Source organism: Dysidea avara, chromosome 14 (genome assembly GCF_963678975.1).
Source record: "Dysidea avara chromosome 14, odDysAvar1.4, whole genome shotgun sequence".
Classification (NCBI taxonomy): domain Eukaryota; kingdom Metazoa; phylum Porifera; class Demospongiae; order Dictyoceratida; family Dysideidae; genus Dysidea; species Dysidea avara.
This window is the reverse complement of record NC_089285.1, coordinates 3,155,672-3,173,251: the sequence shown is the minus strand read 5'-3', so window position 1 is coordinate 3,173,251 and position 17,580 is coordinate 3,155,672. Positions and strand designations below refer to the sequence as shown.

Below are 17,580 nucleotides of genomic sequence, written 5' to 3'. Positions count from 1 at the left end.
CCACCCACACTGATTTGATGGAAGCGGCTCAACAATTTTTCTGTGCTCTTTATCGTCAGCCTAGCGGGACCTCAATGGAAAATGCTCGTTTCAAACTATTTACTAAGAAGAAGAAAGCCACAAAAATCATGGCTTTACCTCCAACATCTGCCAACCTCTTGCTGCATGTTTTGCGGGCACATCTACAGGTAATGCTATGGAAAGCAGCAGACCAGCAGGCACCACCTGACCAGTCATCAGACATTACCCACTTTGGATGGATTATCCAAAATGATATTCCGATTCCTGCAATTGCTCCAGGTGCTCCAGCTCCACCTGAACTAATTGACTTAATAAAGTGTAGCTGCAAGGCACAAGGCAAGCGATGCAGTTCTGAAGCTTGCAGCTGTCACAAAAAGCATGTACCATGCACTTCCTATTGCAATTGCTCTGGTGGAGAAGACTGCTGTAATCCACACTCTGTGAGACCTGGAACAAGCAGTGAAGAAGATGAAAATGAGGCAGATGATGACTATTTTGAAAGTGACACTGCGATCGAAGATGAAGAGGAAGGAGAGTCTGGTGATGTTCATGATGAAAACTGCATAATTGCTGAAGAGGATTTTGAATTAGACATGCTCTAGCTACTTAGCTTTGTTTTATAGTATAGTAATCTCAACCAATCATTCTAAATTTTTGTATATAATGCTATGGTGGAAAAAATGACATGAGAAAATATCTACAAAAACCATAGCTAACCGTATGCTAAAAGCATCGTGCATTAATTTTTGTAGTGAATTGTTTCTGCGGTGGCCATTTTAAATTTTCACTATGTTCTACACCTCAGATTCAAAAGTTAACACCAGAAATGAATTCTGCACCCCCAATAACCCTATATTAGACATATTACACAAAAAAAGTTTTTCTGTTGGAGCCGGTCATAGTCATATAGGCCATTTTAAATTTTCACAATTTTCCAGAGTTGCCCAAAGTTGCCACTTGGGCAACCAAGCTGAATTTGTTCTAGAACCACCTGGGAACACAAATCTGTAAAAAAACTTCATAGTACTTGAGATTACTAGGTTAATGTATTGAGTCTATGAGACCACCGACTGGACTATTGTGGAACAGTGAATTTATGATGTCTGAAGTTGGAGATATTACTCTTTCATCCTATGCAGGTAGTTTACCAGATGAAGCAAGGTCTCGTTACTTGAATAAGATAGGAAAAATCGGTGGAATCGATCCCTTTGTACCAGTGCTCTAGGAGATCTTGAGTGATGTGACGACTGCCCTCCTGTAGATGCTTGTGACTTACTGTCGTATTTGGTTGTTAGAACTAGTATTTTAAGTAAAGAACAATTCGTAGCATGAAAGGGACTAGAGGCATACAATCAATTTGTGTGTGGATGGGTTAAAGAAGTTGTCATCCGTAGGGTTGCTGGAAAATTCGTTACAACTGGAAGGGTAAGAAGATTTTAAAGATTTAAAGTAAACACAATGCTTACTATGCTTTTATTACAGGTGTTCCATTCCCAACGATTGAATGACACTCCTTTAAAGTGTTGGATGATTATAGAGGAAAATGGTGAAGTATGCTGTGCCCATTGTAACTGTATGGCAGGCCTTGGTGAAGTTTGCACTCATGTTGCTGCTGTACTATTCTATATAGAAACGCTAAGTAGACTTGAAGGAGTGAGAAGCTGTACGGATGGCCAGTGTGCTTGGGCGTTGCCATCTTTGCTGAAATCTGCACGGTACTTACCAATCAAGGACATCGATTTTACTTCTGCTCGAGGTAAAAAGCGAAAATTAGATGAGTTAGTTGATGGATGTGAAGGTACTAAAGAAGTACATAAGTCTAGAGAAGGCATGAGATCAACCAGTGATGAATTGACACAGCTTTTCAGTGCCTTGAGCATTACTGGTCCAAAGGTTGCTGTGCTATCAGTTGTCCCAGAGTATTCTGATGTGTATGTGCCGAAGACAACTTTGTCAACATTCCCCCAACCAATTGCTTCACTTTACGAGCTGGAATGTGTTTCTCTTGGATACCAGTGTTTGCTTGATGTGTGCAAAGATGTTACACTACAGACGAGGCAACAAGCAAATTCCAAGTTGTGGTTTAAGTATCGAGCTGGAAGAGTTACTGCTTCTAATATGAAAGCAGTCTGCCACACGGATAGTACAAAGCCATCAAAGAGCCTTATTAAAATAATTTGTTACCCTGAGTTGTTTGTTTTCACAAGCAAGCAAACAGATTGGGGACGGAAGCATGAGAAGCTTGCACGTGAAGAATATATAAAGGCTGTCAGCAAGGATCATCAGAACCTGCAGGTATTAGAAAATGGGTTAGTTATTAATCCAAGATGGCCATACATTGGAGCTTCCCCTGACGGCATAGTAGAGTGCGACTGTTGTGATAAGCGTGTACTTGAGGTGAAGTGTCCTTACAGTCACCGCAAGGATAGCATTGAAGACATCATCTGATGATTTGGAAAAACAATCCACCAGTTTTCAAGCTGCAGCTGAGACCACACAGAACTAAGTGCTTCCCATGACCATTCAAATGAAGATGAACACTTTTGCATTTGCAATGGTCCAGATGAGGGGACAATGATTTGCTGCGATAATAATGAATGTGCAATCAAGTGGTTCCATCTCAAATGCTTGAAAATGAGTGACAAGTCTATACCAAAAGGAAAATGGTACTGTAGTGATTGCCAAAAGATCAGTAAAACCAAAGGAAAAGGAAAGTCAAGAAAGATACAACAGTGATTAATTCTATTAACATTAAAACCATAACAGTAATTGTATTATTGTGTATTAATTCAAAACATGATTATTCAAATGGTACAACAGATGCACATACATTATTTAAGGCACAACATACTCGTACAATACGATCAATGGCAGGGATTTCTTCACCCAGTCTTTTTGTTACAAAATCAATTGGAATAATGCCTCGTAATATGGAATACTTCTGACGAACACAACCAATAACACGTTCCACATGAATTCTTACGTTTGCAATCTTCCTCGTACTTTCTACTTCCATTGCTGACAACTGTTGTTTACCCTTTGTGAAGGCAGGAATGTAGAGCTGTGCCTGCATCATAGCTACTGACTCCGCAATGTCAAACCCTCTATCTGCCAAAACAACATCACCTGGTAACAATTTCTTTAAAATCCCACACTGTTCAGTGAGATGCTTATCACTTACTCGACCTCCCCAACATTCTGAAACGAATGAAACAATTCCCTGAGGTGCAATTCCTAGCAGCACTTTGGCAGTGTTGTGGTGCTTGTAATTAGACCACGTGCTAGCACGTGCTGACAAATTCGATGGCCGGTCTATGAATATTTCAAAGCAATCAATTATCACAGCTACCTTCTTTCCAAATGATGCTTGAAAACACATAGGCATTGTCTTTTGAAGGGCATCTCGGTCTGGCCAGATTATCAGGTCTTGCAATCGCAAGTCCATTTGTTTCAGCCATTTCATAAAAATCCTTGAGGTAATAGCTGTAGAAATTCTAAACTGATAAGCCATAAATTCCAGAGGAGGATTGATCCGAAGCTTAAGTATCACAAACATGAATTCCTGAAAAGGAGACAACTTGGTGATGCCATCACTTGGTAAGGTTTTGTGTACGTGATCAAAAATAGCCTTCAAGACTTTAAAATTTGGTAAGGCAGAGTATGAGCTTATGGCATCATCACTTGCATCAAGCAGGCTTTCTTCTGTAAAGGGACCTCATGAATGCTTCTCGTTCATTTGTTGTAACTGTTCAGTCAAAGATTTGATGGCTTCTTTACTATCTGCAAGCTCCTTCTCTAACAAAGCAACTTTGCTGGAACATTCACAATCATTATCCTCCTTTGCCTTAAAGTATTGGTATGCAATTTCAATCTGCTCTGTCACAATCAGTTTCACCTGTTCGATAATGATCACATCAATTTCATTAGCCATTATGGTAGGTAGCACTTTTTCCATTTCCTGGTTTACAAGACGTCTTTGGTCCCTTTCTCGAGCCCGTTCATACCTTTCCACTGCTGCTGTCGAAACACTTTCAGTGTTACTGCGTTTATGCCAAAGATGTAAAGTTGGTAGCCAGTTTGGTCTGGTTTGCTTGTACAAGTCTGCAGGTTGACCAAATACAAAATGCTTCGAACAAATTCTGTACTTTTGTAGGTCATCCATGTCGAGGTCTGCTCTGTGAATAGCAGCAAGAAACCCGTCTCGTCGTAGTTTCCTCAACTTGAAGTCTTTCTTTCCTTTTCTGTCATGCACTGCCGGTATTCTGTGAAAGGAAATGTTTTCATCTTGGTTACTGCCAGGACGAGGATCAGTACGGTTAGTACATCTGCATACCACACACTGAACCATTGTTATCAGTCAGGGTTTATCAGTAACTCGTGCTTGAGGATTTTGGTGCTCCAATATGGCGGCTTCAATAAATTACGTAATTTTGCTCACGCGATGAAAACTCTCTATTGCGGTAACAGAGGCAGGTCACTATAAAAAGCATCACATTTCAAGATACACTCATAGATATGATTGGTACATACTTTACTTTGGACTATCCATCAGTATTAGGCCACATAAAGTTAATTTTTAGTTTCTCTCCCCACCCGCATCATATTTTCACAGCCGCATCAACATTTTTTGCTCTCACACGTGATCCAAAACCATAAACTACACGTGCTTTATAGAAACTCGTGGTATGGCTGTTCATTTCCGGAGTCATCTACTCTAGCTGATTTGTATACACATTATTCTGCTGGACAACTCGACAATAGTCAACCTCTGTCGGAACAGTACACCAATGCAACGGTGAAATGCCAAGCTGGCAAGGACAGAAAAGAACTAATACGTGTTAGTAGTGATATGTGTGTTGGACAAATAGTATCTTCTGTTGGAAACTACATCACTTTGTAACTTTTTCAAAGTAAAAACAGTTCATTCATATATATATATTTTTTTAAATTAAATAATTAAAATACCCACCTGCCCGCGTCAAATTTTTGTGGGCAGGTGGATGAGAAACTAAAAATTAACTTTATGTGGCCTTATATCCAGTACTACTGACAATGCACAGATTTGTGATGGGCATAAAAGATAAACGTAGTGCCACCTGCAGTAACCCGAATGCTGAAGAAAACAGTAAGAAAATTTTCTAGATATACTCCTGGACAGTAGCCTCACATGGCTAGCCCCTTTTTTCCTGAAGACCACACACCTTCTTCGGTGTGCTGTGCAAGAAAAAAAATTACTGACACTTTATGCTCATATTATTATATAGAAAGACAGCAGAGATTACAGGGTGTTATGGCCAGGCTATGGCAGCATTGAGGGAGGCCAGAAGTGGGTTGATATCTGTGGAACAATGTTGCAACTTTAGAGGGAAATACCATACAGCTTTGAGGCAGACAAAGTATCCAAAGCTGGGCAGTTGGACACGTACGTTTTATTGTCTGGCTGAGACTGAGGATAATGGAGTGCCATCAACCAGCATCAAAAAGAATGAGCTGCCTGCATATCAAAACATGCTATTGGGATTTGTAAAGTCAAAATTGCAAAAAATGGCAAAATCAAATTTACATGCCAGTAATCATTTTATCAGCAATATTGTACATTACCAATGTCCTTTGTATGTTTTCTGCCCTTAGATCATGAAATGGACTGATTAAACACTGATTTTGTTCGAAGGTTTCAGGATGGATGGATCACTTTTTCAATTTCTCCAATACAAACTCCATACTGAAGTATACCACATACAGTATTTTAATAATGACAGCTTTAGCTAGCATAACACTCTCATCAGCTCCTAATATTAATACTTTAATGTTTAAAGACAGAAATATTGCTCCAACTGACTTGGGAGTATGGCGAAGTTGAGAATGTTGACGCACTAGCTGTTGTTCCCAGGAGGTTGGCCACTGCTTTTGTGGACCCAGTTGGGCTTGCTGCTTTTACTGCATAGGTGAAGTTTGCAGGCGTCTGATTGCAAAATCTGTTCTATGCATGGTAAGAAGTGATGTGCTTCAGGCAGCAGGCCCACTGCAGTTGTGTGCAGGCCAACCTTCTGGATGTGAAGCAGCCATTCATGCTATGATAATTAACTTATTTTAATTCTTGGATTTTTTACCTGTGTGGAAGTTTAGTACAGCCTTCATTTTGCTTTACTTCTTACGTAAAAGCTGCTTTTACTATTATTTAACGATTTTGCTCACGTGATTGTGTAGACTGCGTATGGACAAACATAGGTAGATAAATAGGCACGCGTGCGCGCGCGCGCGCACCCACACACACACACTTTTACGAAAACAATTTCAGCAAACCAGGTGAGTGCCCACCTTTGGCTGGCTGTGGGCGCATGCCTGGTTTAAAAATACTACATGATTTTCACAGGTAAAGAAATAATTTCTACCCTTGTAAGATATCGAAGCACCAGTTCCCTTAGTTACTGGGGCATTTATTCATATCCTTCTATTAAAATAACTCTCCAATAATGCTAGTTACAGTAGGCCTGTGAAACTTTTCCTACATCATTCTTACCAGCATATGTACTAGTTTCAAGGATGTTTCATTAGAACATTATATAAAAATGGTCTTTGTGAGGCGCTTCTATAGATTCTACCGAATAGAAAGTGAAGAGGATTCCGTAAAGAAGCGTGGGCTGGATACTGAAAAGGATATGAAAGGCTGACAAGGGTATACATCTTACTAAGACATATTGAATATTTAATGTATGAACCATACATGCAGAAACTTCGTGACCGCAAAGTTTCATTTAGTAAGGCTACTTTTCCAAGTGAAACTGCAATGAAGGGGTGGGAGTATGCACTATCTGTGGAATTGATGTCGAGTGAAGAAAGTGATTATGATGATGGGAAAGAAATACCAATCATCCATCAAATACTCTGGCTGTGAGACACTGTGAACACCTTTAAGCAGACTTTAGATGCTGAATTGATGAGTCCACAATCCGTTAGACAGATGAAGAGGCGTATAGTATAGAAGGGAGTCAGTCTACAAGGCAACCACCAGATTGCTACCCAGATTGGATTTTAAAGTGGATTATCAGTGCTTGACATTGTAGTGACATTAGTATTTTATCAGAATGGACACTGTGAAATATATTACAATTGATTTATCACTTTGTTCATAGTATACAAAGTGACCAATGGGAATATCTTATGTGATGAGACTGACATTACAGGTAGAGTATACCACATTATTGTACTGTTTGATAACATACCAGTAACATAGCTAGCCAGACATCAACTCTCAAGGTCACACAATTTAGTGACCTTTACAAGAGTTGATACCTAGGACTATGTTAGTGACACATGTGACAGTGTTAGTCTATTGACTGTGGTGAACTAGTTGTCACCCTCAAAATCACTCTGTGTGTGAATGACTCTGATGGTGAATGCTAGGACCATAGTCATGGTTGTGAACAAACTTGTGTTTAGTAGATTAGGCTATTGCTGAAGGTTACTACTTCAAATGTAGTTAGCTTCTTTGTAAATTTTAGTAAACTGGCATGCACATAATATGCAGAGTAAGCATAACGTATTTGCTTTATACCAAACAAAATTCAGTGAACATCCCAGCATGTGTCCCGATGTGACTGGTAATTGTTCTTGCAAATATTGCCCTAAAGGTACACTCCAAAGAATAGTAAACAGTATTGGAATAAAGTACAGGCTAATGGAAATCTCTTTGCCAAAGTACTGCAAGTATGGGGAGAATATGAGCTATTGTCAAAAAGCCAGAAAAGAAGCAGAGAAAATTAATTGTGACAGGGTAAATCCTTTCTCAACAACTGTGTCCTTTCAGCCACGAACATTTGGGTTTATAGACAGTGCAAGTGCTTGAGAATAAGACTAATTTATTAGTTGGAACCTACCAGCTAGATGGTGATGATGATGCGTACACCTTCAGTAGAAACAAGATATGCATTTTCAGTCAACATTCCAAGCATATCATTGGTCAAAAGCAGATGCCTTGTTTGCTAATAAAGACTATAAAGGGAACCTCCAGTATGGTTCTACGTACAGTCATTTCCACTCCTGTGCATTATTATCTGTGTGTGATTACTATTGTAGGTGCTAACAATATAAATGGCTATCAACTCCTGTAGCTGTTTATCTTGTGTGATTAAGTGGCAATGGGGACAGTAAAAGGGATCTTCACTTTCCTGTAGTATTTCAAATAGAGCTTGAGTAGTCCAGCACATTGCCGGTGGATCCAAGAGTTACAAGTACCTTCATAGAAAATTACTTCCTGACCATCTATATCATCAGTGGTATCTATTATGCTGTCTAAACAGAACGGACAGATTGTTCTCTACCTAGCAATTAGAGGAAGTAACTGGAACAAGAGCAAGCCTAGTCTAAACATGATGGCCCCTTTGGTTGGTGTATTTTGACTGCAGTACATATCAAAGGATCATCCCACACCAGTCGGTAGATATTCAGAATATCCCAAAGCATGTTTAACATGTTTACAATCTGGTGGATGTACTGTCAACATTAGTGGATAGTGCAGTAGCGCTCGATGAAGCACACAAAATGTGTACCACGCCATTAGCTAAGCAAAAAGAAGAAAACATTATATACAATGTGTGCAGCCATTAAGACCGTTGACCAACAACAGAGGAATACTCTATGTATTTACAGGACAACTGAACAACCAAGTGATATGTTAAACTGTCAACAGATAGGTAACCAGTCTTTTTTTTCTACTATTGTATTTTAATAATGCTCACGAAAATTCTGACAATGAAGATTGTTTTCATCCAAGCATTATTTTTGCAGCCAGTGTGAGAACGAGCCATCAAAGTGATTGAGCTTTTCGAAGACGGAAAATTAGGAAGACTGATAAAGAAGAACCTTATATCAAAGCCGGAGTCTATGCAACAGTGCTTTAATCTGAAGTCACAAGTGGCAAATAAAACAATAGCATTTTTAGGCCTTGAGAATCTTCAAAATGCATTTATGAAATGTACCCAAAACAAAATGGGAAGAAGCATGAAATTTTCAGAAGCAACATAATCAGTATGTTGCAATAGCACGTATAGTGTATACCAATACTATAAGTTTTGCCGATGCATGCTTGCCAAGTATCATAAATGCAAAGCATACAATACAGACAGTGATTTAACAAAAAGGTAGCTGGAGAAAAGAGTTGGGGAATCCTTGAGTCACGTGTCACCCGTGTATTGCCAAGCTCGTAAAGATTCAGTTACTTGGATGACAAATGAGAATTCATTACGCAAAACTTCTGTGCCATGAACAACATATTATAGAAAATGCAAGTACTGTTTTTTTGCACTGCCACAACTACTGGTTTAATAACATGTTAATAGGATATGGACAGTTGAGATGGGAAAGAGATGAGGAGAAATGGCTGCTTGTAAAGGACAAACTAAACATTTCTTCAGCTTGTTATGTGTTCAATATTTGTTTAATTGTATAATGATAACAACTGAGTTTCAGAAGCAGCATGGACCTATAAAATGCTCAGCACAAGTGATAGCAGCTGGAAACTGCAAATCTGACAAGCCTGAACAGCAACTCAACACAATCTGAGGCAAATGTACCAAAGAGAAAAGAATGAGGTATTGCTGCATTTCAGTGTCACCATGCTTTAATTTTGTCAGCACAAGAAGACGACAGCACAGGTAAGAGTTAGACACATTTTCAACCGTGTCACCTTTCAATTTTGTTTCAATTCTACTGGGAAAAATTAATACTGTGGCCAACAGATAAGACAGAAGACTGAAGGAGAAAGCCCTGTCCAGTGTATCCCACATAAAGGGTTGACAGATGTAAAGATCAGCAAAGTGGCCAACAAAATAATGGCTCAACGGAAAATGCATGTTGCAGGTGGGTAGTTACATTGTACACTATCATGATATTATTTACATGATGTATTGTACAGGGTTCACTACAAATGGAGAATGGAATTCGCTCCACACTAGAGGAAACACAAGACCTTTGTCATTAAAAAAAATCGTGCTAATGCAAAAGCAAAGTATTTCAATATATTGGCAGTATCAATCTATTTTAAGTAGAAACTACTGTTTCCCCAGTCTTGATTGCTGTATAACAGGTGGGCCAATCATGCCAAAATATATCTTGACACAAACAGTTTCATATTGGTATATCGTATCGGTTTTTGGCAACAAAATTGGGACCCACTGATATTGATAAAACTCTCCATATCGGCCACCAATACGATATGTATCGGTACAGTCCTAAATGCATGGTTGTGTTGTTTGATTTAACAGATGTGAGCAGTGATTCTAGCGGTCAACAACATACTAGCAGCGAAGATGTATGTGTGCAGTATGTGTGTCTTGTGTGTGAATTCATGAAACGATTGCATGCTTTAATGGATGTTTATGCTATCGATTCAATATATTGGTAGCAACAGCATTTGTGGTAAGTAACACTACTACATGTCAGTATCACATCATCACTAGGTGTACAGTGCTGGGGGAGCTCCTTTGGAGGGTTATGAAACATCCAAAGAGGATGGTCGAGCCATGGCTAGTTGAGGGTCGGACAATATTAATCCACACAGAAAAATGTGAGGGCCAACCACAACAATATCGCCCCATAACATACCTAAATGTTTTATATAAATTGCTTATAGCAAGCATGACAGAGATATTGTATAATCATGTTACAGAGGTCGGGGCCATCCCCTATGAGCAGAGGGAACTAGTGTGAGGAAAGAGAGGGTATCTGGATGCACTTCACATTGATGCCATGGTGGCAAGAGATACGAAAGACAGAAAAAGCTCACTGTCAGTGGCATGGGTTGACTATCAGAAGGCTTACGATAGAGTGCCACATCAATGGCTTCGGTACATGTTGGAAACAATCAAAGTGCCAAGAAATGTAGCCAGAACAATAAAGCATACCATGAGCATGTGGCGGACAACATTTACAATTGGACATGACTCCTCCTAGACATTCCAGCAGCTGTAAGCTATGAAGACTTCCATCAAGTGGTGAATTATAAGAATAGTATACAAAGAGAGCTATGAGAAATATTCTTTGCTTAATCATCATTTCATACCCAGTGCCACATACAAATTTCCAGCCCACACTTTTGGAAAGCAGCAAAGACACTTTCTGCGGAGCGGGTTGACAAAATATAAAGGTTTGGCTTATTCAAAAAATGCAGACAGTGGGTATTGTAAGTATTTGTCACAGCCATAGCTACTATATAGGTTGGGCGACAAAGTAATAATCAGCTGTACTACAATCAGTTTTATAGCCTCCAGCTTAACTGCTTCTGGTTGCAATGCACATACTTCACGTAGCTATATATAGCTAAGCTAATGAAAATAAAATAATTGAAACTATATAAATATCACCTCCAACTTCCTTAATGTAATTTGTATAAAATCAGCTAGGGATCCAGCAGCTACAGAGTTATGGCGGCCCAGTTTATTGGCAAAAAGTCAAGTGACAAGACACGAAACTTGGAGAAGGAAATGGAAGTTTTTTTCCTGTACCAAGAGCATCACTGTGAACTGAAATGTAAACGATCAGTGATGTTGGACAAGGTCCAAGAAGCTTTGATTAGCAACCAAGCTGGTCTTCCTGGGTCATTGGACCAGGCAACATCCATAGAAGTACATACTTTACAGTCGATCAAAAAAGTGATTGAAAAAAAAGAGATAGACTACAGTTGTTAGTGTACATTCAATGTAAGGCCAGCAAGGAGAGATGGGATACAGTATTTGGGAAGACATCCCCAGATTTCTACTGCTGTGATTGCTTACCACTAAAACCTCGAGTAATGCTATGTATTATAGGTAAGCCTGCTACAGTGGAAAGATGCACAGTCCTTATGTCAATATGTAAGTGGCTCCCTGCTGTGGCCAACACTGCAATAAAACATGAATGCTCAATATTGTCCCAGATCCCATTCTGTAAGTATATGGAGAATACTAAATTTTAACTTGCTACTTATAGAATTCAGAAAACCTGAAATTTGATATAAAGAAAATTAAGCAAAATGAGCCCTATATTGTGGTAACAGAGGCAGGTCACTATAAAAAGCATCACTTTTCAAGATACACTCATAGATATGATTGGTACATACTTTACTTTGGACTATCCATCAGTATTAGGCCACATAAAGTTAATTTTTAGTTTCTCATCCCCGCCCGCATCATATTTTCACAGCCGCATCAACATTTTTTGCTCTCACACGTGATCCAAAACCATAAACTACACGTGCTTTATAGAAACTCAAAATGGCATTTGTGTTAGTGCAAATCAAATGTTCAACGAAAGTTTTAAAATCGTGGTATGGTTGTTCATTTCTGGAGTCATCTACTCTAGCTGATTTGTATACACATTATTCTGCTGGACAACTCGACGATAGTCAACCTCTGTCGGAACAGTACACCAATGCAACGGTGAAATGCCAAGCTGGCAAGGACAGAAAAGAACTAATACATGTTAGTAGTGATATGTGTGTTGGACAAATAGTATCTTCTGTTGGAAACTACATCACTTTGTAACTTTTTCAAAGTAAAAACAGTTCATTCATATTAAAAAAAAAATTAAATAATTAAAATACCCGCCTGCCCGCGTCAATTTTTGTGGGCAGGTGGATGAGAAACTAAAAATTAACTTTATGTGGCCTTATATCCAGTACTACTGACAATGCACAGATTTGTGATGGGCATAAAAGATAAACGTAGTGCCACCTGCAGTAACCCGAATGCTGAAGAAAACAGTAAGAAAATTTTCTAGATATACTCCTGGACAGTAGCCTCACATGGCTAGCCCCTTTTTTCCTGAAGACCACACACCTTCTTCGGTGTGCTGTGCAAGAAAAAAAATTACTGAGACACTTTATGCTCATATTATTATATAGAATGACAGCAGAGATTACAGGGTGTTATGGCCAGGCTATGGCAGCATTGAGGGAGGCCAGAAGTGGGTTGATATCTGTGGAACAATGTTGCAACTTTAGAGGGAAATGCCATACAGCTTTGAGGCAGACAAAGTAGCCAAAGCTGAGCAGTTGGACACGTACGTTTTATTGCTGGCTGAGACTGAGGATAATGGAGTGCCATCAACCAGCATCAAAAAGAATGAGCTGCCTGCATATCAAAACATGCTATTGGGATTTGTAAAGTCAAAATTACAAAAATGGCAAAATCAAATTTACATGCCAGTAATCATTTTATCAGCAATATTGTACATTACCAGTGTCCTTTATTTGTTTTCTGCCCTTAGATCATGAAATGGACTGATTAAACACTGATTTTTTTCAAAGGTCTCAGGATGGATGGATCACTTTTTCAATTTCTCCAATACAAACTCCATACATTTTACATCATTTTGTATATTCAATAATTGCAAGCACTAGACATGATCAAATACCATAAAACTTACTATCCCTGAACTCCTTATAAATTGCTCTATCTGATTCCAGCCGAACAAAATTCGTAATCACTATGGTAATGGCGCGATGCCGCTATTTAATCAGAAAGTGAAATTCGTGATTTGCTCTCCAACGGATTTCATATTGCGTAAGTTGCTATTTACCATCGTTTGTTGTAAATTTACAAGCCGTAAACACTTTAGCTTCGAATAAATTCTGTTACCATCGGATAGAGGAGTGTTACGCGTGTATAATGGGGGCCGAACAATTTTGATACCGCCTTCAGAATCAGAGTTATGATGAATAATGAGTTATGATGAATAATGTACCTTAAAACTAACTTACCTCCATAGGGTGCTGTACATTGATTTTACGCATAATAATATTTTACGGAAAATTGTAATGTATGGGTTAATTTGACATGAGTTTTGATATGGGGCGATAAGGGTGTGACAATCTCTGATGTCCAGGAAACTTTGCTAAATGAGTCTCCTAAACTTCAGCATGGCTAGGGGTTAGGTGTCAGCAGGTGCAGTTGGTGCATTAAGAAAGACACTTCTGAAAGAGGGAAAGGAATATGTACAAGATAAAAAAAACCCAGGGCTACAGGGAAACACAGCCAAAACTAGAAATGGAAAACAAAATTCATTAAATTTTATCATAGCTGGATAACATTACAACACAGATAATTAATGTTATATGAAACATACATGCACGTCACTTTACTTTAACAATGATGAATTCGCTCATTTTTGCAAGAGCTTGACGATGACCTTATACTTTTATACTAATTTAAAAATCTATATACATCACCTAAAATACTAGTATCCTCCCATTATGAAGTGAATCTGCTGCATCATAATATAATAGCAATTATAGTATAGTTTATACATAGTATAGTATTCTATACAAATACAATGCTTTATAGAGTGGTTGCTTTATTTTTGTGTAAATGGCTTTACAGATCACAGAACTAATAAACCATGAAGACCTGTTCAGCAAAATACAGAGCGCATACTATGCAATGCAGCAGGAAGCCAAGTTGACTGCACTGCATCACAGTTACCTGCAGAAACAAAGGAAAGTTCTACTACATTAATTAATAATTTCTGACATAGTTCAGATTGATCATCGATCTTAACAAAGTATACCACATACAGTATTTTAATAATGACAACCTTAGTTAGCATAACACTCTCATCAGCTCCTGATATTAATACTTTAATGTTTAAAGACAGAAATATTGCTCCAACTGACTTGGGAGTATGGCGAAGTTGAGAATGTTGACGCACTAGCTGTTGTTCCCAGGAGGTTGGCCACTGCTTTTGTGGACCCAGTTGGGCTTGCTGCTTTTACTGCTTGTCGCCTTATTGCACTAAATAAGAATCCCGGAGTTAGGCCCATTGGCATAGGTGAAGTTTGCAGGCGTCTGATTGCAAAATCTGTTCTATGCATGGTAAGAAGTGATGTGCTTCAGGCAGCAGGCCCACTGCAGTTGTGTGCAGGCCAACCTTCTGGATGTGAAGCAGCCATTCATGCTATGATAATCAACTCTTGGATTTTGTAATTCATTAGTTTTTCAATTACGTTACTATGCATTGCTAAGGAAGCATTTGTTAAACAAACTGCTTTTATCTCAATTGTAAAATGCTTGTAAAACCCAAAGGGAAGGTTATTCACAAAGTCTGATGAGAGTCGCCACACCCATATTTCAGACCGCCAAAAAGAAACCACCTCAGAGCAAAGTTTACCTGTGTGGAAGTTTAGTACAGCCTTCATTTTGCTTTACTCCTTACGTAAAAGCTACTTTTACTATTATTTAACTATTTTGCTCACGTGGGTGTGTAGACTGCGTATGGACAAACATAGGTAGATAAATAGGTACACACACACACACACACACACACACACACACACACACACACACACACACACACACACACACACACTTTTACGAAAACAATTTCAGCAAACCAGGTGAGTGCCTACCTTTGGCTGGCTGTGGGCACATGCCTGGTTTAAAAATACTACATGATTTTCACAGGTAAAGAAATAATTTGTACCCTTGTAAGATAGCTTTATACTTTTATAGTGAGTGAAGTTATTGAAGTAAATCTAGGCACCAGTTCCCTTAGTTACTGGGGCATTTATTCATATCCTTCTATTAAAATAACTCTCCAATAATGCTAGTTACAGTAGGCCTATGAAACTTTTCCTTCACCATTCTTACCAGCATATGTACTAGTTTCAATGATGTTTCATTAGAACATCATATAAAAATGGTCTTTGTGAGGCGCTTCTATAGATTCTACTGAACAGAAAGTGAAGAGGATTCCGTAAAGAAGCGTGGGCTGGATACTGAAAAGGATATGAAAGGCTGACAAGGGTATACATCTTACTAAGACATATTGCATATGTAATGTATGAACCATACCTGCAGAAACTTCATGACCGCAAAGTTTCATTTAGTAAGGCTACTTTTCCAAGTGAAACTGCAATGAAGGGGTGGGAGTATGCACTATCTGTGGAATTAATGTCGAGTGAAGAAAGTGATTATGATGATGATGGGAAAGAAATACTAATCATCCATCAAATACCCTGGCTGTCAGACACTGTGAACACTTTTAAGCAGATGCTGAATTGATGAGTCCACAATCCGTTAGACAGATGGAGAGGCGTATAGTATAGAAGGGAGTCAGTCTACAAGGCAACCACCAGATTGCTACCCAGATTGGATTTTAAAGTGGATTTTCAGTGCTTGACATTGTAGTGACATTAGTATTTTATCAGAATGGACACTGTGAAATATATTACAATTGATTTATCACTTTGTGTATAGTATACAAAGTGACCGGCCACATAATAGCCACTACCAATATACCTGTAGAACCATCTGTGAAGGGATACAAGTTTTTAATTGATGACATAATAGCTTGAGTACATCAGAAAATGGGTCATGATTGCTAGATAGTTGAACACATAAGTTGTTAAAGTCTTGTTTTGCTTTCAAACTAGCTCAATCACTACTGTGTAACAGGTATCCATCGCTTGATTCAGTGTAAGTTTAACTCTTGATAGCATGATTGAATAATTATCCGTGTAGCAGATGGTTCTACAGGACTATTGGTAGTGACTACCCCTTCAGAAGCGTGCTTAATGAGCTATTTCAGGGTGACCCAAAACTTGGCTAGTAATGAAATTTTGTCTTAGCATAATTATATGATCACTAATAATACAAATACTCATAAACCCACCTTATAAACATCTTTCCAAGGCATAGTTAGTGGATTTATGCTAACGTTTATGCAACAAGGACCCGGATCAGCATAGGAGGTGTACAAGATCAAGATACTTTAATAGAACAGTCACCTAACTACTGTAATAGAACATTCAGTGTAAACATAAAAGTTGGTTCTGTTATGGAATTTTCCAAATCTGCCTACAGCTGTATGCCTATACATACAATGAAGTGCATTGGTCTGTTTAAAAGGCTTGTTGTAGTTATTACCGGTACTGGTATACTTAATTCAGGTAAACAATTTCCATTGAAAATGCTCTCAGATTTAATTTCCTATCATTTAAATTTTAAAATTTTCCAGTTTCCACATTATTATTCTATCATGCATGCAATTGTGAGAGGGTGCATCATGTGCTTGGGCTGTCTGAACCTACCCAAACCTTTCCATTAGCAAATGCTGCAGAGAGCCATATATCTAAAGGCAGTATATAAAATATCCACAGGCAGAAATATACATTTTATGTGGAAATGTCCCAAATTGCAGTATTTTAGCATCTATTTTTCAAAAATTTCCTGGGGGGGGGGGGGGGGGGGGGGGGGCATGCCCTCAGACCCCTAGTAAAGCATGCTGGGAGGTGTGCTTTGCACACTTCCACCCAAGAAATTAGTACCTTGAGCTAGCCCCCCCTTTTATAAATCCAAGTAGCTCATCTTTTTGGTTGTTTACCATGTGAAAACATCCGCACAAAAATGAACAGTGTTTTTAAAATCATGAATAACCTTGCTATCAAAATGAAAGTATAATAGTCTTTTTTCTTTTGAAACAATTGGCTGCACTATTGCAAGTGTGGTTTCACAGAGATTTGTTGGTCTTTTTTTACATGCAGTAATACGTAGTACCTCAATGAAATCTGGTTAACAATTTACACTG

General features: G+C 38.6%; 2 protein-coding genes across 5 annotated transcripts in view; both read right to left on the bottom strand.

The window, feature by feature from the left end:
• The window catches only part of LOC136244182 (titin-like), a 74,707-nt gene that overhangs the window by 45,757 nt on the left and 11,370 nt on the right, over positions 1–17,580 (bottom strand). The window lies entirely within an intron of this gene.
• On the bottom strand, positions 2,737–3,807 carry LOC136244519 (uncharacterized). The gene has a single exon (XM_066036099.1). It carries the CDS (start codon positions 3,575–3,577, stop codon positions 2,822–2,824), a length of 756 nt encoding a protein of 251 aa, XP_065892171.1. The 5' UTR covers positions 3,578–3,807; the 3' UTR covers positions 2,737–2,821.

Coding starts and splice junctions, on each gene's coding strand:
- LOC136244519 (XM_066036099.1), bottom strand. CDS start 3,577: ATGTTTGTGATACTTAAGCTTCGGATCAATCCTCCTCTGGAATTTATG.